Below are 13,729 nucleotides of genomic sequence, written 5' to 3'. Positions count from 1 at the left end.
TAGTAAGACCGTGACTCAAAACAAAACAAAAAGCGTCACAGCCCCTAAGAACCTGAGGAGGTTTTAGAATAGCACTTTGGGATGGCTGATGATTGGTTTCGCGGTAGAGCTCATGGCAAAGGCTCTTGGTGCCGAGCTTGATGCCAAGCTAGAACTACCGGAACCACTGGTGCAAGAAGAGAATTGACTCTTTTTTGTTTGTTTTCTCTGTGTAACTGCTCTGGCTGTCCTAGAACTCGCTCAGTGGACCAGGCTAACCTCGAACTCGGAGGCATCCGCCTGCCTCTGCCTCTCCAGTGCTGGGATTAAAGGCGTGCACCACCACCGCCTGGCGGCTGGTGAGAATTGACCTTGAAAGTTGTCCTTTACCCTACAACACACACGCCCCTCCCCACACACAAGTGAAAATAGTGTATAATGTCGAGCATTATCAAAAAAGCTACCTCTTTCGTGAGATTACGTGGTGGCAGTGGCCCACAAAACAAAAACAAAAGTCTCCATGCTTAGGCAGTTTTGATGAACAGTTCTGAGCCGCTTCTGCAGGCTGTGCTGCTGAGAATGTTGTGCCCAGTGTGGGGTGGCACCTTAAGGGTCTCACAGTCAAAGAAACACAGAAAACATGTTTCGGTTCTTCCCAAACACATAGTTTTCTCTCAAACTATTTATTACCCCAAGTAAGAAAAAATTTAAAATAAATAAATAAGATAAATACCCCTAATAAATAGAATACCCCAAACAGATCCATCCCCAGAATCAGGAAGTATCAAGAAACATAGCTGGGGCTTCGGCCCTGCAAAGGCCCCATCATGCTCAGGGGGTCAGAAGAGCCCACATCGGGGGGCTCTGGGGCCAGGAACCCTGGTGGCTCCTGTGGTTGGTGGAGCTGGCCTGGCAGAGGCAGAAAACGCATAGGTCCCCAGGCTGCTAGGCCCTGGCTTGGAGAGTCACTCTTAGGCAGGCGCAGGGGCAGGCCATGGGCTTCAGACTGGTAGACGTTGTATCCATCCTCCAGAAGCAGCTCCCTGAAGCTGCAGGCCTCAGGATCGAAGTGAACCTGGGGACAAAGGAAAAAGTCAGAGACCCACAGTACATTTCCATTTGCCACGCCCTGACTCAAGGGTCCAGCCCTAGACTCCTTCAGACTCAAGGTCCAGCCCCTGACTCTCTCTTCAGACTCAAGGTCCAGCCCCTGACTCTCTCTTCAGACTCAAGGTCCAGACCCAGACTCCTCCTTCAGACTAAGGGTCCAGCCCCTGACTCCTCCTTCAGACTCAGGGTCCAGCCCCAGACTCCTCTCTCAGACTCAGGGTCCAGACCTGGACCAACTCCCCTCACACTGAGGCCCCAGACCCAGCCCTTGCTATTCACAGGCTAGCAGGTTCAGGCCCAGCATCCTCCTTCAACTTCTCTGTGTCTAGCTGGCGGTCTGCCCGCCACCTCCAGTCATGTCACTTACTGGTCATGGGCACGAGAATGTCCCACTGTCAGCAGTAGCAGAGCCTATGGGAGCGTCCAGGGTTACAGTTCTGACACCTGGCCTCTCCAAGACCAGGACTCGAAGCCAGTAGTGATCTGCCTGGGCCTCAGTTTTCTCCTCTTGCCAGCACAGACAACAGGTGGGGCCAAGGTAGAGCACACTGACCATGCACTGGCTTTAAGCATGGGCCCTAAGAGAGGACCACAGAAGGAACTCACCGATCCGTACAGTGCTCCATCTGGCTGTTGGCAAAGAAACCTAGAGGCCTTGACACCCCGTATTTGAATGACCCCTGGCTTCAAGGCTTTGAGCTCCAGGAGACCTGTGGAGCAAAACAAAGGCACTCAGGCTCTGTCTAGACCTAGGAGACCCCAAGACCCTGGTCTGCTCCCCACACTCACTTTCTGGGCTGCGGAGTGTGGCGCCTACCACTGTGCCATCCTCCCTGACCTCCAGGTGGGCTTCAGTGCCCTGGTCATCATCTGTGTAGAGGTGCCTCCGCCGGACTTGACCCCCAAACTGGAGGAGGGGGCTGGAGTCAGGGATGGGGTGTGCCTGGCAGACCCCCAGCAGGAAGACAGCCAGCAGAGGGACCCACGGTCCCGGGACCCCAACTCCGGGTTTCATCCAGTCCATCAATAACACACTCCTCTAGAGAGAGCCCCTGGCAAGCAGGCGGCCGAGGAACGGTTGTCTCGAATTGGCTTCTGAACTGGGTGCCCCAGCAGATTCCAGTTCAAACCGGGGCTCAGGCAGAGCAAATGCCTGTGTCTCCTGTTGACTCTCCAGCTGACAAGACACTAAGGCTGTCTGCTGAACGAAGTACCAGAATTTATACCCAGACAGGCCCGCCCATGTGCCCTCCTCACTCCTGACGCGTGATATTTGACACACTTGGCAGAAACCTGAATTCCACCGTGGCCAGGGCTGCCTGGACGGATGATGCAATGGGGGGGGGGTCTTTCCAACAGGGGTCTGAGGGAGGAGGCTGGGGTCTTCACTCCTGGGTCTGAGGGAGGAGGCTAGGGTCTGAGGGAGGAGGCTGGGGTCTGAGGGAGGAGGACTGGGCATGGGCACTGGGTCTGAGGGAGGGCGCTGGGATCTGAGGCAGGAGGGCTGGGGTCTGAGGGAGGAGGGCTGGGGTCTGCACTCCTTGGTCTGAGGAAGAAGGGCTGGGGTCTGCACTCCTGAGTCTGAGGGAGGAAGCTGGGGTCTGAGGGAGGAGATTAGGGTCTGCACTCCTGGGTCTGAGGGAGGGGATTGGGGTCTGCACTCCTGGGTCTGAGGGAGGGGATTGGGGTCTGCACTCCTGGGTCTGAGGGAGGGGATTGGGGTCTGCACTCCTGGGTCTGAGGGAGGGGATTGGGGTCTGCACTCCTGGGTCTGAGGGAGGGGATTGGGGTCTGCACTCCTGGGTCTGAGGGAGGGGATTGGGGTCTGCACTCCTGGGTCTGAGGGAGGGGATTGGGGTCTGCACTCCTGGGTCTGAGGGAGGGGATTGGGGTCTGCACTCCTGGGTCTGAGGGAGGGGATTGGGGTCTGCACTCCTGGGTCTGAAGGAGGGGATTGGGGTCTGCACTCCTGGGTCTGAGGGAGGGGATTGGGGTCTGCACTCCTGGGTCTGAAGGAGGGGATTGGGGTCTGCACTCCTGGGTCTGAAGGAGGGGATTGGGGTCTGCACTCCTGGGTCTGAGGGAGGGGATTGTGGTCTGCACTCCTGGGTCTGAAGGAGGAGGCTAGACTCTGGGTCAGGGTTTTAAAAAAGAGCCCTGGGCCTCAGACTTTCCATATAGTCCACCCTATTTGAACTTCAAGGTTCAAGGGGTGCTGGGGTTTGAGACTCTTTAACCACCGGGAAAGCTGCATCCGCTGTGTGAAAGAGGCCGCAGGTGGAAGTCTCCCAGCTGGCCACAGGCCAGTCACCCTCACCAACCCCTGTCAGGATTCAGATGCTGCGCTCATCTGCCGTCCTCCCTGATGCAATCCTCGGGCTTCTTTCACCAGAGACTGTCCTGTACTGGTGCTCCCCAGATGCCCTGGGGGATGGGCAGGAGCAGTCTCTTTCCCACCAAGCGAGTCTCTGTGTGTGTGTGTGTGTGTGTGTGTGTGTGTGTGTGGGTGGGTGGGGGGGGTGGGGGAGCTGGATAATTTCTTGCAGTCAACGGCATGCTGGGGCAAATTCCTGGGTTTGAAGCCTGAGCAAGGTCCCTTGGGACTGAGGGAGTGTCTAAGGGAGGAGGCTGGGTAATGGACCTTTAGCTCTGAGGCGGGCCTGGGCCTTGGTAGCCTGGAGAAATGATCTAATCTTTGGCCAGCCGAGTGGAATTCCTGAGTCTTTGTAAGGTGTCGACGCTCAGGTAAGGGTTCTACATTAAAAGGAGAGCTAAGCCCTTGTCCCCGGGCACACCAGCTGCCTTCCCAGAAAAAACGCTGGACAACTCTTCCTGGTCAGAAAAAGTTATCTGCTCTATTTGCCAGTCTAGAAAGTAACAGCTGGACCCCCGACTTTAGGATCGCTTCAAAGAGAGATTTGGGGCGAGGACCGTGCGATGTGTACTCGGCTACAGGCAGAGGCTCGTGCCTGGCCTGTGGCAGCTGGCAAACAGGTTCTCCATCCTCCTGGGAGGGTGCAGCTGGCGGGGTTGTGGGAAGGAGCGGATGCCCAGACCTCGCTCCACTGGGGCGTGGCTACTCCCATCCAGGTAAGGACGCTAAATCCCGGGCCCGGAGAAGGAAACGTGCGTGCGTGCGTGCGTGAGACCGGAGCTCCCGGGTTCAGCCTTGCAGTCGGGAGCTAGTCCCCGGATCCGTGCAGAGAATGCGGCATTTTCTGGGGACCAACTGGGCTGCCCACCGTTGCGGCAGTGATCCGAGAGGAAGGGACAAGGGGCGTGGCGCCCATCTACCTGGGCGGAGGACAGGGTGAGGCACCAGATAGGATGGGGCTCCGCCTCCTGCTACCTGCGCGGCCTGAAGGGCGGAGGCTGTGCGTCTTGGAACCGTGCCTCTCTTTCTCTCTCTATCTCTCCCTCTCTCTGTCCCGGTCTGCAAGCCCTCAGCCTCCTTAGTCTGTTGCAGGAAGGAAGCCTAGAGGGGAGGGCTACGGAGTCGGGGCTGCTGACCATCAAGCGCCGCCGATGAAGGCTCTATTTTGGGACTGGAAGCTCAGACTAAAAGAATCCGTTTGTACCACCAGCAAGGAGCTCAGGTTAGTCAGCACTGGGCATGTCAGACCCCAGGGATGACGAGGGTATGTAGGCCACTCTAACCCTATCCCGGTCTTCCTCAAAACCTGGGATCCAATCCCAACCTCTTCTCGCAAGAATCCCTTCCCTTCTGCCACAGCAAGGCTCTTGACCCAGGAAACTAAACCCGTTCACAGAAAGTTCCAAGGTTCACAGGCTTCTCCGGGATGCTTGCTTTTTGGCTATGTAGCTGCCTTGGAGTCACCCAACAGGGCAGACTTGGGTTGAACCCTTTGTTTGGTATATTAACTGATCCTCACGTGGGATCCACAGATGTTTGTTCCTGACTCACAGGGAAAGTTATACAGCATCCAGGGGCTTGCCTTTGCGCTTCTAAATGCCTCCTCCTCCCCTGGGCTCCCCTGGTCCCCAACACTTACTGCCTGTGGAGGTAGATGTGCCCTTACATATAGGTGCACCCGGGAAAGTAGCTGAGATGTGAGGTTCCAGCAGGCCCGGAACCTCAGTGTCTTGCACCCACGCATTTGCATGTCTCCCGACCCCATCCCTAGAGATTCAAAGTTTCACAAGCCTGGATTTAGCTTCTCTTCTGACCCAGGAGCTGCTCACGTATCTCCTGGAGGCAAAGGAGTCCCAGCCTCTGGTTCACACTGTGTGCCTTCTAAGCCACTTTTCCCCCCACAGCCATGTGGACCCCCAGCCGCAGGCAGCTCTGCCTGGCCTTCTTGCTGGTCTGTGTGCTCTCTGCCGGTTCCCTCTTTTTCCACCTGCATGGAGGAAACTTCTTTCGAAATGAGCTAACTCTCTCTCTCCTGTGTCCGGACTACCACCTGCTGAAGTCCCCAGTGGCCATGGTATGCCTGCCGCACCCATTGCAGACAGTCAACGCCTCCCCTTCCTGTCCCAGACAAGTCTCCTCACTCCCTGGGACTTGGACCATCTCCCCAGGAGGCAGGTTTGGTAACCAGATGGGGCAGTATGCCACATTGCTGGCCCTGGCCCAGCTCAATGGCCGCCGAGCTTTCATTCAGCCTGAGATGCATGCCACCCTGGCCCCGGTGTTCCGCATCTCCCTGCCCGTGCTGGACCCTGAGGTGGACAGCCTGACGCCTTGGCAGCATTTAGTCCTACATGACTGGATGTCAGAGGAGTACTCCCGTCTGGAGGACCCCTTTCTCAAGCTGTCCGGTTTCCCTTGCTCTTGGACCTTCTTCCACCATCTCCGGGAACAGATCCGCAGGGAGTTCACCCTGCATGACCACCTTCGGGAAGGTGCCCAGCACCTGCTGAGTGGGCTGCGCCTAGGCCCCCGGGGCATCCGCCCTCACACCTTTGTGGGTGTACACGTGCGTCGTGGAGACTATCTGCAGGTGATGCCCGATCGCTGGAAGGGTGTGGTGGGGGACCGAGCTTACCTCCAGCAAGCCATGGACTGGTTCCGCGCCCGACACAAAGACCCCATCTTTGTGGTCACCAGCAATGGCATGAAATGGTGTCTGGAGAATATTGACACATCCCGTGGTGACGTGGTCTTCGCGGGCAATGGGCAGGAGAGCACGCCGGGGAAAGACTTTGCGCTGCTCACGCAGTGCAACCACACGATCATGACCATCGGGACCTTCGGCTTCTGGGCGGCCTACTTAGCTGGTGGAGACACTGTCTACCTGGCGAACTTCACCCTGCCAGACTCGGAGTTTCTGAAGATCTTCAGGCCGAAGGCTGCCTTCCTGCCTGAGTGGGTGGGCATTAATGCAGACCTGTCCGCCCTGCAGGCTCAGGTTGATCCTTGGAAGTCAGACGGTCTTTTAAGATTGGTCTGAACCACCTAGCGTCAGCCATCATGTCTCTAGAGGCCTGTGTCTTCGGAATTTGTCTGTGGTAGTCCACGAGCTGGTGGGACTTTCTGGAAATGTGGGAATGTTCTAGAAATATTCCGACAGAACCTCACTGTCTGATGGCTGGGGAGTCTGAGTTGGCCCTGTGAGCTACATACAGTCCTCTTCTCGCCCACCCAGCTTACCTTCTTAGAACTTCTGGATTATGGGAGTGAAGGAACACCTGACACACAGCTGGCTTTCAGGGCTCCTGGAGCCATTCTCGGGGGGCATGGTGGCTGCTTCCAAGGGCCCTGCCAGCGCTCTAGGTAGTGAAGAATTGAGTGAAGGTGAGAACTCCGTATCTCGCCGCTGCTGCTGCTACAGACATGGAGTGATGCAGAGGCCCTGCCAGGAGCTAGCGTCGGCTTAGAAAGATGAGAACGACTTCAGCAGATCTGAGTTGTCCAACTCCTGGCCACAGAAAAACCTTCCAGACTTTTATTTAGGGTGGAGAGAGGAAATGGACTAAAATGTGGGAGCGAGGGGAAAAGGGGCCACCGCTGTGGGGCCGTGCTCCTGAGAGGCTGGGCTTGCAGAAGCAGAGTCTCCTAAAAACCCAGGGACTTTTTAAAGAAGAGTTGAAAACTTTTAAAGAAATAGATTAGCCCTGAATTTAGGATCAAGAAGGTTCCTTCTCTGATGCTACAGAGGACCGGGAGTCTGTTTTCTGGAAGTGACCAGGCCCTCAGAAAACAAGGGTATTCCCTTGGGCTCACAGAGCCACTAAATTTGCCTTTGAGAAGGTCCAGGGAGGAGGGTCTGAGGTGTTCCAGACCCCTGCACCAGCTTAAGGCCCTGCAGGAGTGCGGGCTCGGAGCATGGACGTTTCCCTGAGACATCAGGTGTCCTTGATACTTTTTTCAGTGAAGTCTCCTCAGATAACATTTAAATCCAAGCATATTCTCAGGGATTTTTCTGGGTACCTTTTCCCAACTCAGCCTGGACAGGCTGGAAAGAGGGAGCTGGGAATTAAAGGGCCGCATCAGCAATCATGTATCTGAAGTTTTTGTAACTGACTGCACTGCATGGATGAGCAACCCAATGTGTGTGTGTGTTTCTGTCTGCCGGGGACATTCATGACTCATGGACTGTACCTACTCAACTCTGACAACCCTTGCTGGTCCGGTTTCCCTCAATACCTTTCTCTGGAAACATTGATATTGTCCACCAGACCTTTCTTGTGTTTTGACTTATTTTGAGACGCTCTCTGTAGCCCAGGCTGGTCTAGAATGCACTATGGTGGTCCAGGCTGGCCGGGAATTCGTGGCAAACTTCCTGCTTCAGTCTTCCAATTGCTACTACCACACGTGTGGGTCACTATGTTTGGATCCAGACCTCTCCTTATCAGTGAGGCGAGAAGAGTATCACTATTGAACTACGTTTCCCACGCTGTGGGACTAGTCATAGGGAAAGAGAGCCTCTCCGGGGCCTTCTGGGAGTTGTAGTCCCAGTTTAGAAGACTTGCCATTTCCCGCATCTTCTCTTGCTGCCAAGATTTCTAGTCAGCCAATGGGCGCCCTGCCGGAAACTTAGGGGCCAAGAAGACCAGCAAAGAGGCCAGAACCGGTTAGCGACTTCCATTCCGTAGGTGCCGGGAAAGTTCTACGAAAGGGCGGCCACCCTGTGACGTCATGGAGGGACGGGCGGGGCCTGCTTTGTTGCAGCCCAATCAAACTTAAGACTTAGGCTTCTGGGCGGGGCCAAAGAGTCCTAAGAAATATTTCTAAGGGAATTAGGGTCCCTCTCGTGGGATGTGGCCCGAGTGTTTTGTGAACGGATGGCGACCGGTAACTCTCGGAGCCAGTAGAGAAACCTTAAATTCTTTTCCCCGGTCTTCCAAGAAAAACCTTAATCGTAGTCGTGAGAAAGTATCTGGGCGAAGCTTTAGCGCTTGAGGGCACGAAGTTGGAAACCGCTGTTAAAGAGTGTTGTTTAAGGTACTGGGGGTTCTGAGAAGGGTGAGTCCTGAAAGTGAGTCCTGAAAGTCTTGAGGGAGATTCAGCAGGTCCCCCAGAAACTGGGGGATGGCTTTGGAGGAATGCTGACGTTTCTGAAGGACCTTTAGGTTCAAGGGTTTAGAATATTTTTTTATTCTAAAGACCTAGTTTGGTAGTTTCCAAGTTAGTTATTTATTAGACAGAATATATATATATATATATATATTTAATTAATTTAGAGACAGTCTCAAATAGGCCATGGTGGTCTTGACCAGCCTCAGCCTTCCAAGTGCCGAAAACCCGGCTTCTGATGTTTGTCTGGTTTTAACTATTGAATGTCTCTAGTTTGCGGTGTCACGGGATTTTCAGTGCTTGAGGGCCTGGATGTTGATCCATTCTCAAGTTCAGAATTATGAATTATATGTGTTTGGGGGAGTTGGGGGGGAGTGAGTCCATGGGTTTGAGGTTTGAATGGGGTGAGTTTGGGCATGGTCCTGAATTTGGGATCTGGTTTAATAGTTTGCAAGAATGCAACGAGGACCCTAAATTCTGAGGTCTCCTGGGTTGGGGCGGGGGTCCGAGTACACACACTTTGGGTCTTTTTGAATGATATCTCAGTTTTACTTGGGAATTTCCCACAGAACATCGCATTGAGCGTTGTAATCCTCTAAGACTGTATTTTGGCTTCTGTTTAGCGTCCCCCACCCTCGTTTTGGGGTGAGAAGATCCTCTGGCGGTACTGGCGAGCTGTGTGCCCTGGCCTCCATGGGGCCGCGTTTTACACTTTTGCTGGCGGCTCTGGCGGACTGCCTGTGTCCGGCAAGGCCCTGCATCATGTGTGACCCGTTTGTAGTGGCTGCGCTAAAGACTTTGGAGCAGAGTTACCTGCCTACCCACCTGGCACCCGAGCATCACGAAAACGTAATGAAGAGGGTAGAGCAGGCAGTGAACGACTTCAAGGACCTGCCTTTGAATCAGGCTACCTATGTGGGGGCCGTGGGTAAGGCGGGCAGGCCAGGATGCAGACCTCGGGGTCCTGGGAGAGCAAGGGCTGGGCCAGAAGTCCTGACATAGTTGCTCCCCTGAGTTTAGGAATGGAAAATCACTAGGCGTAATGGTTCACGCCTTCATCCCAGCACTTGGGAGGCAGAGGCAGGTGGATCTCTATGAGTTCAAGGCCAGCCTGGTCTACTTCCGTGAGTTGTGAGTTCCAGGACAGCCAGAGCTACATAGTGAGACCCTGTCTCAAAAAAGAAGAGCGAGAGAGAGACAGAGAGAAAGAAAGAAAGAAAAAATGTTAAAGTCTTGGGATACAGAATCATGGAGTCCCTTTCCATAGCTCAAAATATTGGGTCTGGCAAGTTTGTGTGATAAAACTACAACTCCCTGAAGGCAACGAGCTGTTACCTCTTTAACCAGACCTCTCTTTGCCCAATGGCCTCATGGGTATTGTAGTTTCTATGTGGTGACAAGCCAATGTGACAGAAAAGCTGGTCTCTGGGTTCTATATCTGCCCTCCACACACAGATGAGGACACACTGGAACAGGCATCCTGGAGTTTTCTGAAGGATCTGAAACGTATCACGGACAGTGATGTAAAAGGTAAATGCACTAGAGGATGAGGGCAGAACCTCTGATTAAACTTCTTCTTGAGTGCCATTCTGGCTCTGCCATTTCTTAGCCACGTGGCCTTGAGCCTAGGACTGAACAGCTTTCTTAGCCCTAATGTGGAGATCATAGTCGCCTCCCCCTTTCTCAGTGGCTGTGAGGATTAACCCAGTGGCCCAGCCCTGTGCTTGGTGCTTCATCTTACAGCCCTTTCCTGAAGGGTAGAGTGTGGAATGCCAAGACAGGTGGGCATCCCCGAACTCAAAGCAACTCAGGAGCTTGAAGCAGGAGGATTGTTTAAGCCCAGAGTTCCAGAATAGCTTGGGCAACATAGTGAAATTCTGTCAAGCAACAGAAAGAGAGGTGACTCTGGCGGGGGTGGTGCACACCTTTAATCCTAGTGCTGCGGAGGCAGAGCCAGTCAGATCTCTGAGTTTGAGGCCAGCCTGGTCTACACAGCAAGTTCCAGGCCAGCCAGGACTACGAGTCAGAGGGGAGATCAATGAGAGGTGGAAAGTTGGGTACACTGGTGCGCTGGTGCGAGCTTGAAGGTGAGACAGAAGATCAGGTGCTCAAGGTCACCCTTGTCTACGCAGTGAGTCAGGCTACTTGTAGTACCTGTACCCTGTGGAATGAGTTTGGGGAGCACCTTTCCTGGCTCTGCTTCCTCCTAGGAGAGCTCTTTATAAAGGAATTATTTTGGATGCTCCGTCTGCAAAAGGACATCTTCGCCACTCTCGCTAAGCGTTTCCAAAAGGAAGGTGAGGAAGATGAAAGTACAGGACCCCAGCCATCAGCTTCCTCAACCCTCTCCTCCATCCATGCCCTCAAGAGCTGTCCCCCCAGTCTGGCAGTGGTGGCGCACGCCTTTGATCCCAGCACTCGGGAGGCAGAGGCAGGCGGATCTCTGTGAGTTCCAGGCCAGCCTGGTCTATATGAGCTAGTTCCAGGACAGGCTCCAAAACTAGAGAAAACCTGCTCCTAAAACTCAGACCTCTCTTCAGCATCCGCTCCCATTAATTTAGAAAGAAATATGATCCTCCGGGGCTTGGTAGCAAAGCCTGAAATCCCAGCACTGGGGAGGCTGAGGCAGGTGGATAGCCATATTTGAGGCAGCCTTGGGCTCTGTGTTGAGATTGAAAGAGCCGGTACTCACGGGATTTGAAGAGTGGAGGAAAAAGATAAAATGACGTTTGAGACCACCTTGGGGTATGTGAGACTCAGTTCTGAAATCCACAACAAACCTGCTTGTTTTTCTCTTTCCCTCCCTCCCTTCCCCCTTCGGAGGCAGTTTATTGTCCCAACCAATGCGGTGAGTCCAATCTGCGCCCTCAGTTTCTCTTGCCCGATGAGCCCCTCCCTCCCTGCCCCCAGGATGGGGGATTGTGACTCTCCTCCTTTTGAGCTACCCCTGGACCTCCAGGATTTGCTCTCCAGCTTGGATTTCTTAGGTAGTGGGTGGAGTTCTAGTTGCTTTCTTTCCTGAGCTTCTCAGTAGGGGCGGAGTTAGGTGGCCTTTACAACCTAGACCCTTGTGGCCTGCAACCGCCCCAGCCCTTGACCTTGCCAAATTCTCCTTTTAGCCCCACCTCTTAGTGGGAGAATACAACTTTAACCTTCGCCCTTCAGGCACGATGTTGCAGACTCTGGTCTGGTGTAATAGGTGCGAGAAGCAGGTCCACACTTGTCGGAAATCCATGGATTGTGGGGGTGAGCTCATCACCCAGCATGTGAGAGGGATGGGGACTAGCAGAGAGGAAGCCGCAGAAGTACTCCCTCAGAAGTAGCTGCAGCCCTCTCTTTTTGCATAGAGCGCCGGATAGAGGTGCATCTCTTGGAAGACATGGTCCTGGACTGCCAGCTCAGTTGGCATCATGCTTCTGAGGGACTTACGGATTACAGTTTCTACAAGGTGGGGACATCCAGCTCCTGTGACCCTTGACCCTAAGTCTTTAGATTTGTGTGAGCCAGTCCCCTGCCCTGAACCTGACCCTCATGGCCTGTTTGAGGTGTCCTCTACTGATCCCAGAGAGATCCCATGCCCTAACCAGGGACTTTCCTGTCCTAACCACGCCACCACGGACGTGTGGGCGTCTATGATGCCTCTTGTCAGGATTAGGGAAATCAATAATCCCGATTCTTGCCTCCCCTGCACCAAGGCCCCGGGACCTTCTCACCCCTCTACTGCCCCAGTCCCCCAGTTCCCCAGGCCTCTGTGACCCCTTGAACTTGGGTCTAGGTTTGGGGGAACAATTCTGAGACCTTGCTGTCCAAGGGGAAAGATCCCTACCTGACCAAGTCGATGGTGGGCCCAGAGGATGCCGGCTACTACCGCTGTGAGCTGGGAACCATCAATGCGGGTCCTGCCACTATTATCCACTTTCGTGTCATAGGTCAGTGTGGGGTGTTGGAAAAGTGACATTCAAGATAGGAGAATCTCTGGAGGTGTCACCTCACCACTAGGACCTCATTTCTTATGGGCCTGGCCTCCTGGGAGGCTTTGCTTATATCCAGGGGCTGCCCTAAGGGGTGAGGCTTCCCTTAGGGGGTGTGTTTTCTGGTGATGGAGATGTGGCTTCCTTCCTACCTGAGGGGTTTCCTTACCTTAATTGGATTTACTGGGGTGCACCCAGCCTCTAAAGAGGGCTAGGGTTATGGGGCGGGCTTGCCTTTACCAGCTGCTGCCAGGACTGCCCTTTGGCTCTCCTCTGTCAGTATTGCCTCAAAGGACATTTGAGGAAAAACCGGCAACAAACATCATAACCCAGGAGGTGGAGGCCCCTGGCCAGGTGACTGCAGAGAACCCGGAGCCCATAATTACGCATCACCCGAAACCAGAGAGAAATCTGAAACACAGACTCTTAATACTGTTGGTCCTTGGCTTCGTGGTTCTGGTGGCCAGCGTCATTGCCTCGTGAGCTGTCCATTGGGAAACTGGGAGAGGGTGGGACAAGAGGAGCTTTGGGAGGGGGGCATAGCTTAGAGTTAGGGTACTAGTGGGACTTGAAGGGAGACGCAGGATTCGGGCAGAGGTGTGTAGTCTTGGCTAAGAAGAGGAGATTGAATAGCAGGGTGTGGACAAGGGCTTGGATGGATGGGACTTAAGTGAAAGGACAGGGCCTTATGGAGTAGAGCAATCTGGAGGGGGCAGGTCTTGGGTGGAGGACGGGACTTTCTACAATCAGAGCTGATCGAGGACAGGAAGCTACTGGGCACCTTCCTTTGGGGTTCACTTAGGACGACAAGGCTTGTATAAAGAAAGCGCTAGGTTAGGTTTGTGGGGGTCTTAGGGAATAGTGACTCCACTCGACCCATGTGCTAACGCAGTTCTATGCACCCATGTCCTGTCCCAGGACACTGTACTTTAAGAAAGCTAGAGCGAAATCGAAGGCCTCAAGTTTGGACATCACGTCCTTACCAACGGATTACAAGTCATCCGAGTTGGAGCCGCCCTCTTTCCAGCTGGAGCCGGCCCTACCGGTAGAATCACCGTTTGCTGAGAGTATCGTTGAGGAAACAGAGGAAAAGGGGGAATCAGAAAGCCAATAAAGATTTGACCTGTTGTCTCAGTATCTGACTTACTCTTGGGGATTGGTCCTGACTTCTGGCCTGGATGCACCCCTG

The 13,729-nt window shown here is 54.1% G+C and overlaps 3 protein-coding genes across 3 annotated transcripts; 2 read left to right on the top strand and 1 right to left on the bottom strand.

The window, feature by feature from the left end:
• Positions 1–675: 675 nt before the first annotated feature.
• Fgf21 (fibroblast growth factor 21) lies at positions 676–2,268 on the bottom strand. The gene is made up of 3 exons (XM_041660644.1): positions 1,879–2,268; positions 1,696–1,799; positions 676–1,054 (listed from the first exon to the last, which is right to left on the bottom strand). Exons 1-3 carry the CDS (start codon positions 2,111–2,113, stop codon positions 764–766), a joined length of 630 nt encoding a protein of 209 aa, XP_041516578.1. The 5' UTR covers positions 2,114–2,268; the 3' UTR covers positions 676–763.
• A 1,512-nt stretch (positions 2,269–3,780) lies between these two features.
• Fut1 (fucosyltransferase 1 (H blood group)) lies at positions 3,781–7,871 on the top strand. Its single transcript, XM_041654144.1, has 3 exons — positions 3,781–4,179; positions 4,556–4,685; positions 5,368–7,871. Exon 3 carries the CDS (start codon positions 5,370–5,372, stop codon positions 6,501–6,503), a length of 1,134 nt encoding a protein of 377 aa, XP_041510078.1. The 5' UTR covers positions 3,781–4,179; positions 4,556–4,685; positions 5,368–5,369; the 3' UTR covers positions 6,504–7,871.
• Positions 7,872–7,912: 41 nt separating this feature from the next.
• Izumo1 (izumo sperm-egg fusion 1) lies at positions 7,913–13,654 on the top strand. The gene is made up of 10 exons (XM_041675279.1): positions 7,913–8,497; positions 9,193–9,497; positions 10,025–10,099; positions 10,780–10,866; positions 11,397–11,417; positions 11,735–11,815; positions 11,917–12,017; positions 12,345–12,498; positions 12,821–13,019; positions 13,459–13,654. Exons 2-10 carry the CDS (start codon positions 9,263–9,265, stop codon positions 13,652–13,654), a joined length of 1,149 nt encoding a protein of 382 aa, XP_041531213.1. The 5' UTR covers positions 7,913–8,497; positions 9,193–9,262.
• The last annotated feature ends 75 nt before the right edge of the window (positions 13,655–13,729 follow it).

This window comes from Microtus oregoni, unplaced genomic scaffold (genome assembly GCF_018167655.1).
Source record: "Microtus oregoni isolate MIOR12 unplaced genomic scaffold, Mior012 000000F_ref0000247, whole genome shotgun sequence".
NCBI lineage: Eukaryota > Metazoa > Chordata > Mammalia > Rodentia > Cricetidae > Microtus > Microtus oregoni.
Note: the sequence above shows the minus strand (reverse complement) of the source record. Positions and strands in the feature narration are given on the sequence as shown.

What these genes read in the sequence shown, in the direction of transcription:
- Fgf21 (XM_041660644.1), bottom strand. Translation starts at nt 2,113, where the DNA reads ATGGACTGGATGAAACCCGGAGTTGGGGTCCCGGGACCGTGGGTCCCT. An exon ending in CACACTCCGCAGCCCAGAAA is followed by an intron (nt 1,800 to 1,878) that starts GTGAGTGTGGGG and finishes TTTGCTCCACAG; the next exon opens with GTCTCCTGGAGCTCAAAGCC. An exon ending in ATGGAGCACTGTACGGATCG is followed by an intron (nt 1,055 to 1,695) that starts GTGAGTTCCTTC and finishes CTTTGTCCCCAG; the next exon opens with GTTCACTTCGATCCTGAGGC.
- Fut1 (XM_041654144.1), top strand. Translation starts at nt 5,370, where the DNA reads ATGTGGACCCCCAGCCGCAGGCAGCTCTGCCTGGCCTTCTTGCTGGTC.
- Izumo1 (XM_041675279.1), top strand. Translation starts at nt 9,263, where the DNA reads ATGGGGCCGCGTTTTACACTTTTGCTGGCGGCTCTGGCGGACTGCCTG. An exon ending in TAAGCGTTTCCAAAAGGAAG is followed by an intron (nt 10,867 to 11,396) that starts GTGAGGAAGATG and finishes CTTCGGAGGCAG; the next exon opens with TTTATTGTCCCAACCAATGC. An exon ending in GAAATCCATGGATTGTGGGG is followed by an intron (nt 11,816 to 11,916) that starts GTGAGCTCATCA and finishes CTTTTTGCATAG; the next exon opens with AGCGCCGGATAGAGGTGCAT.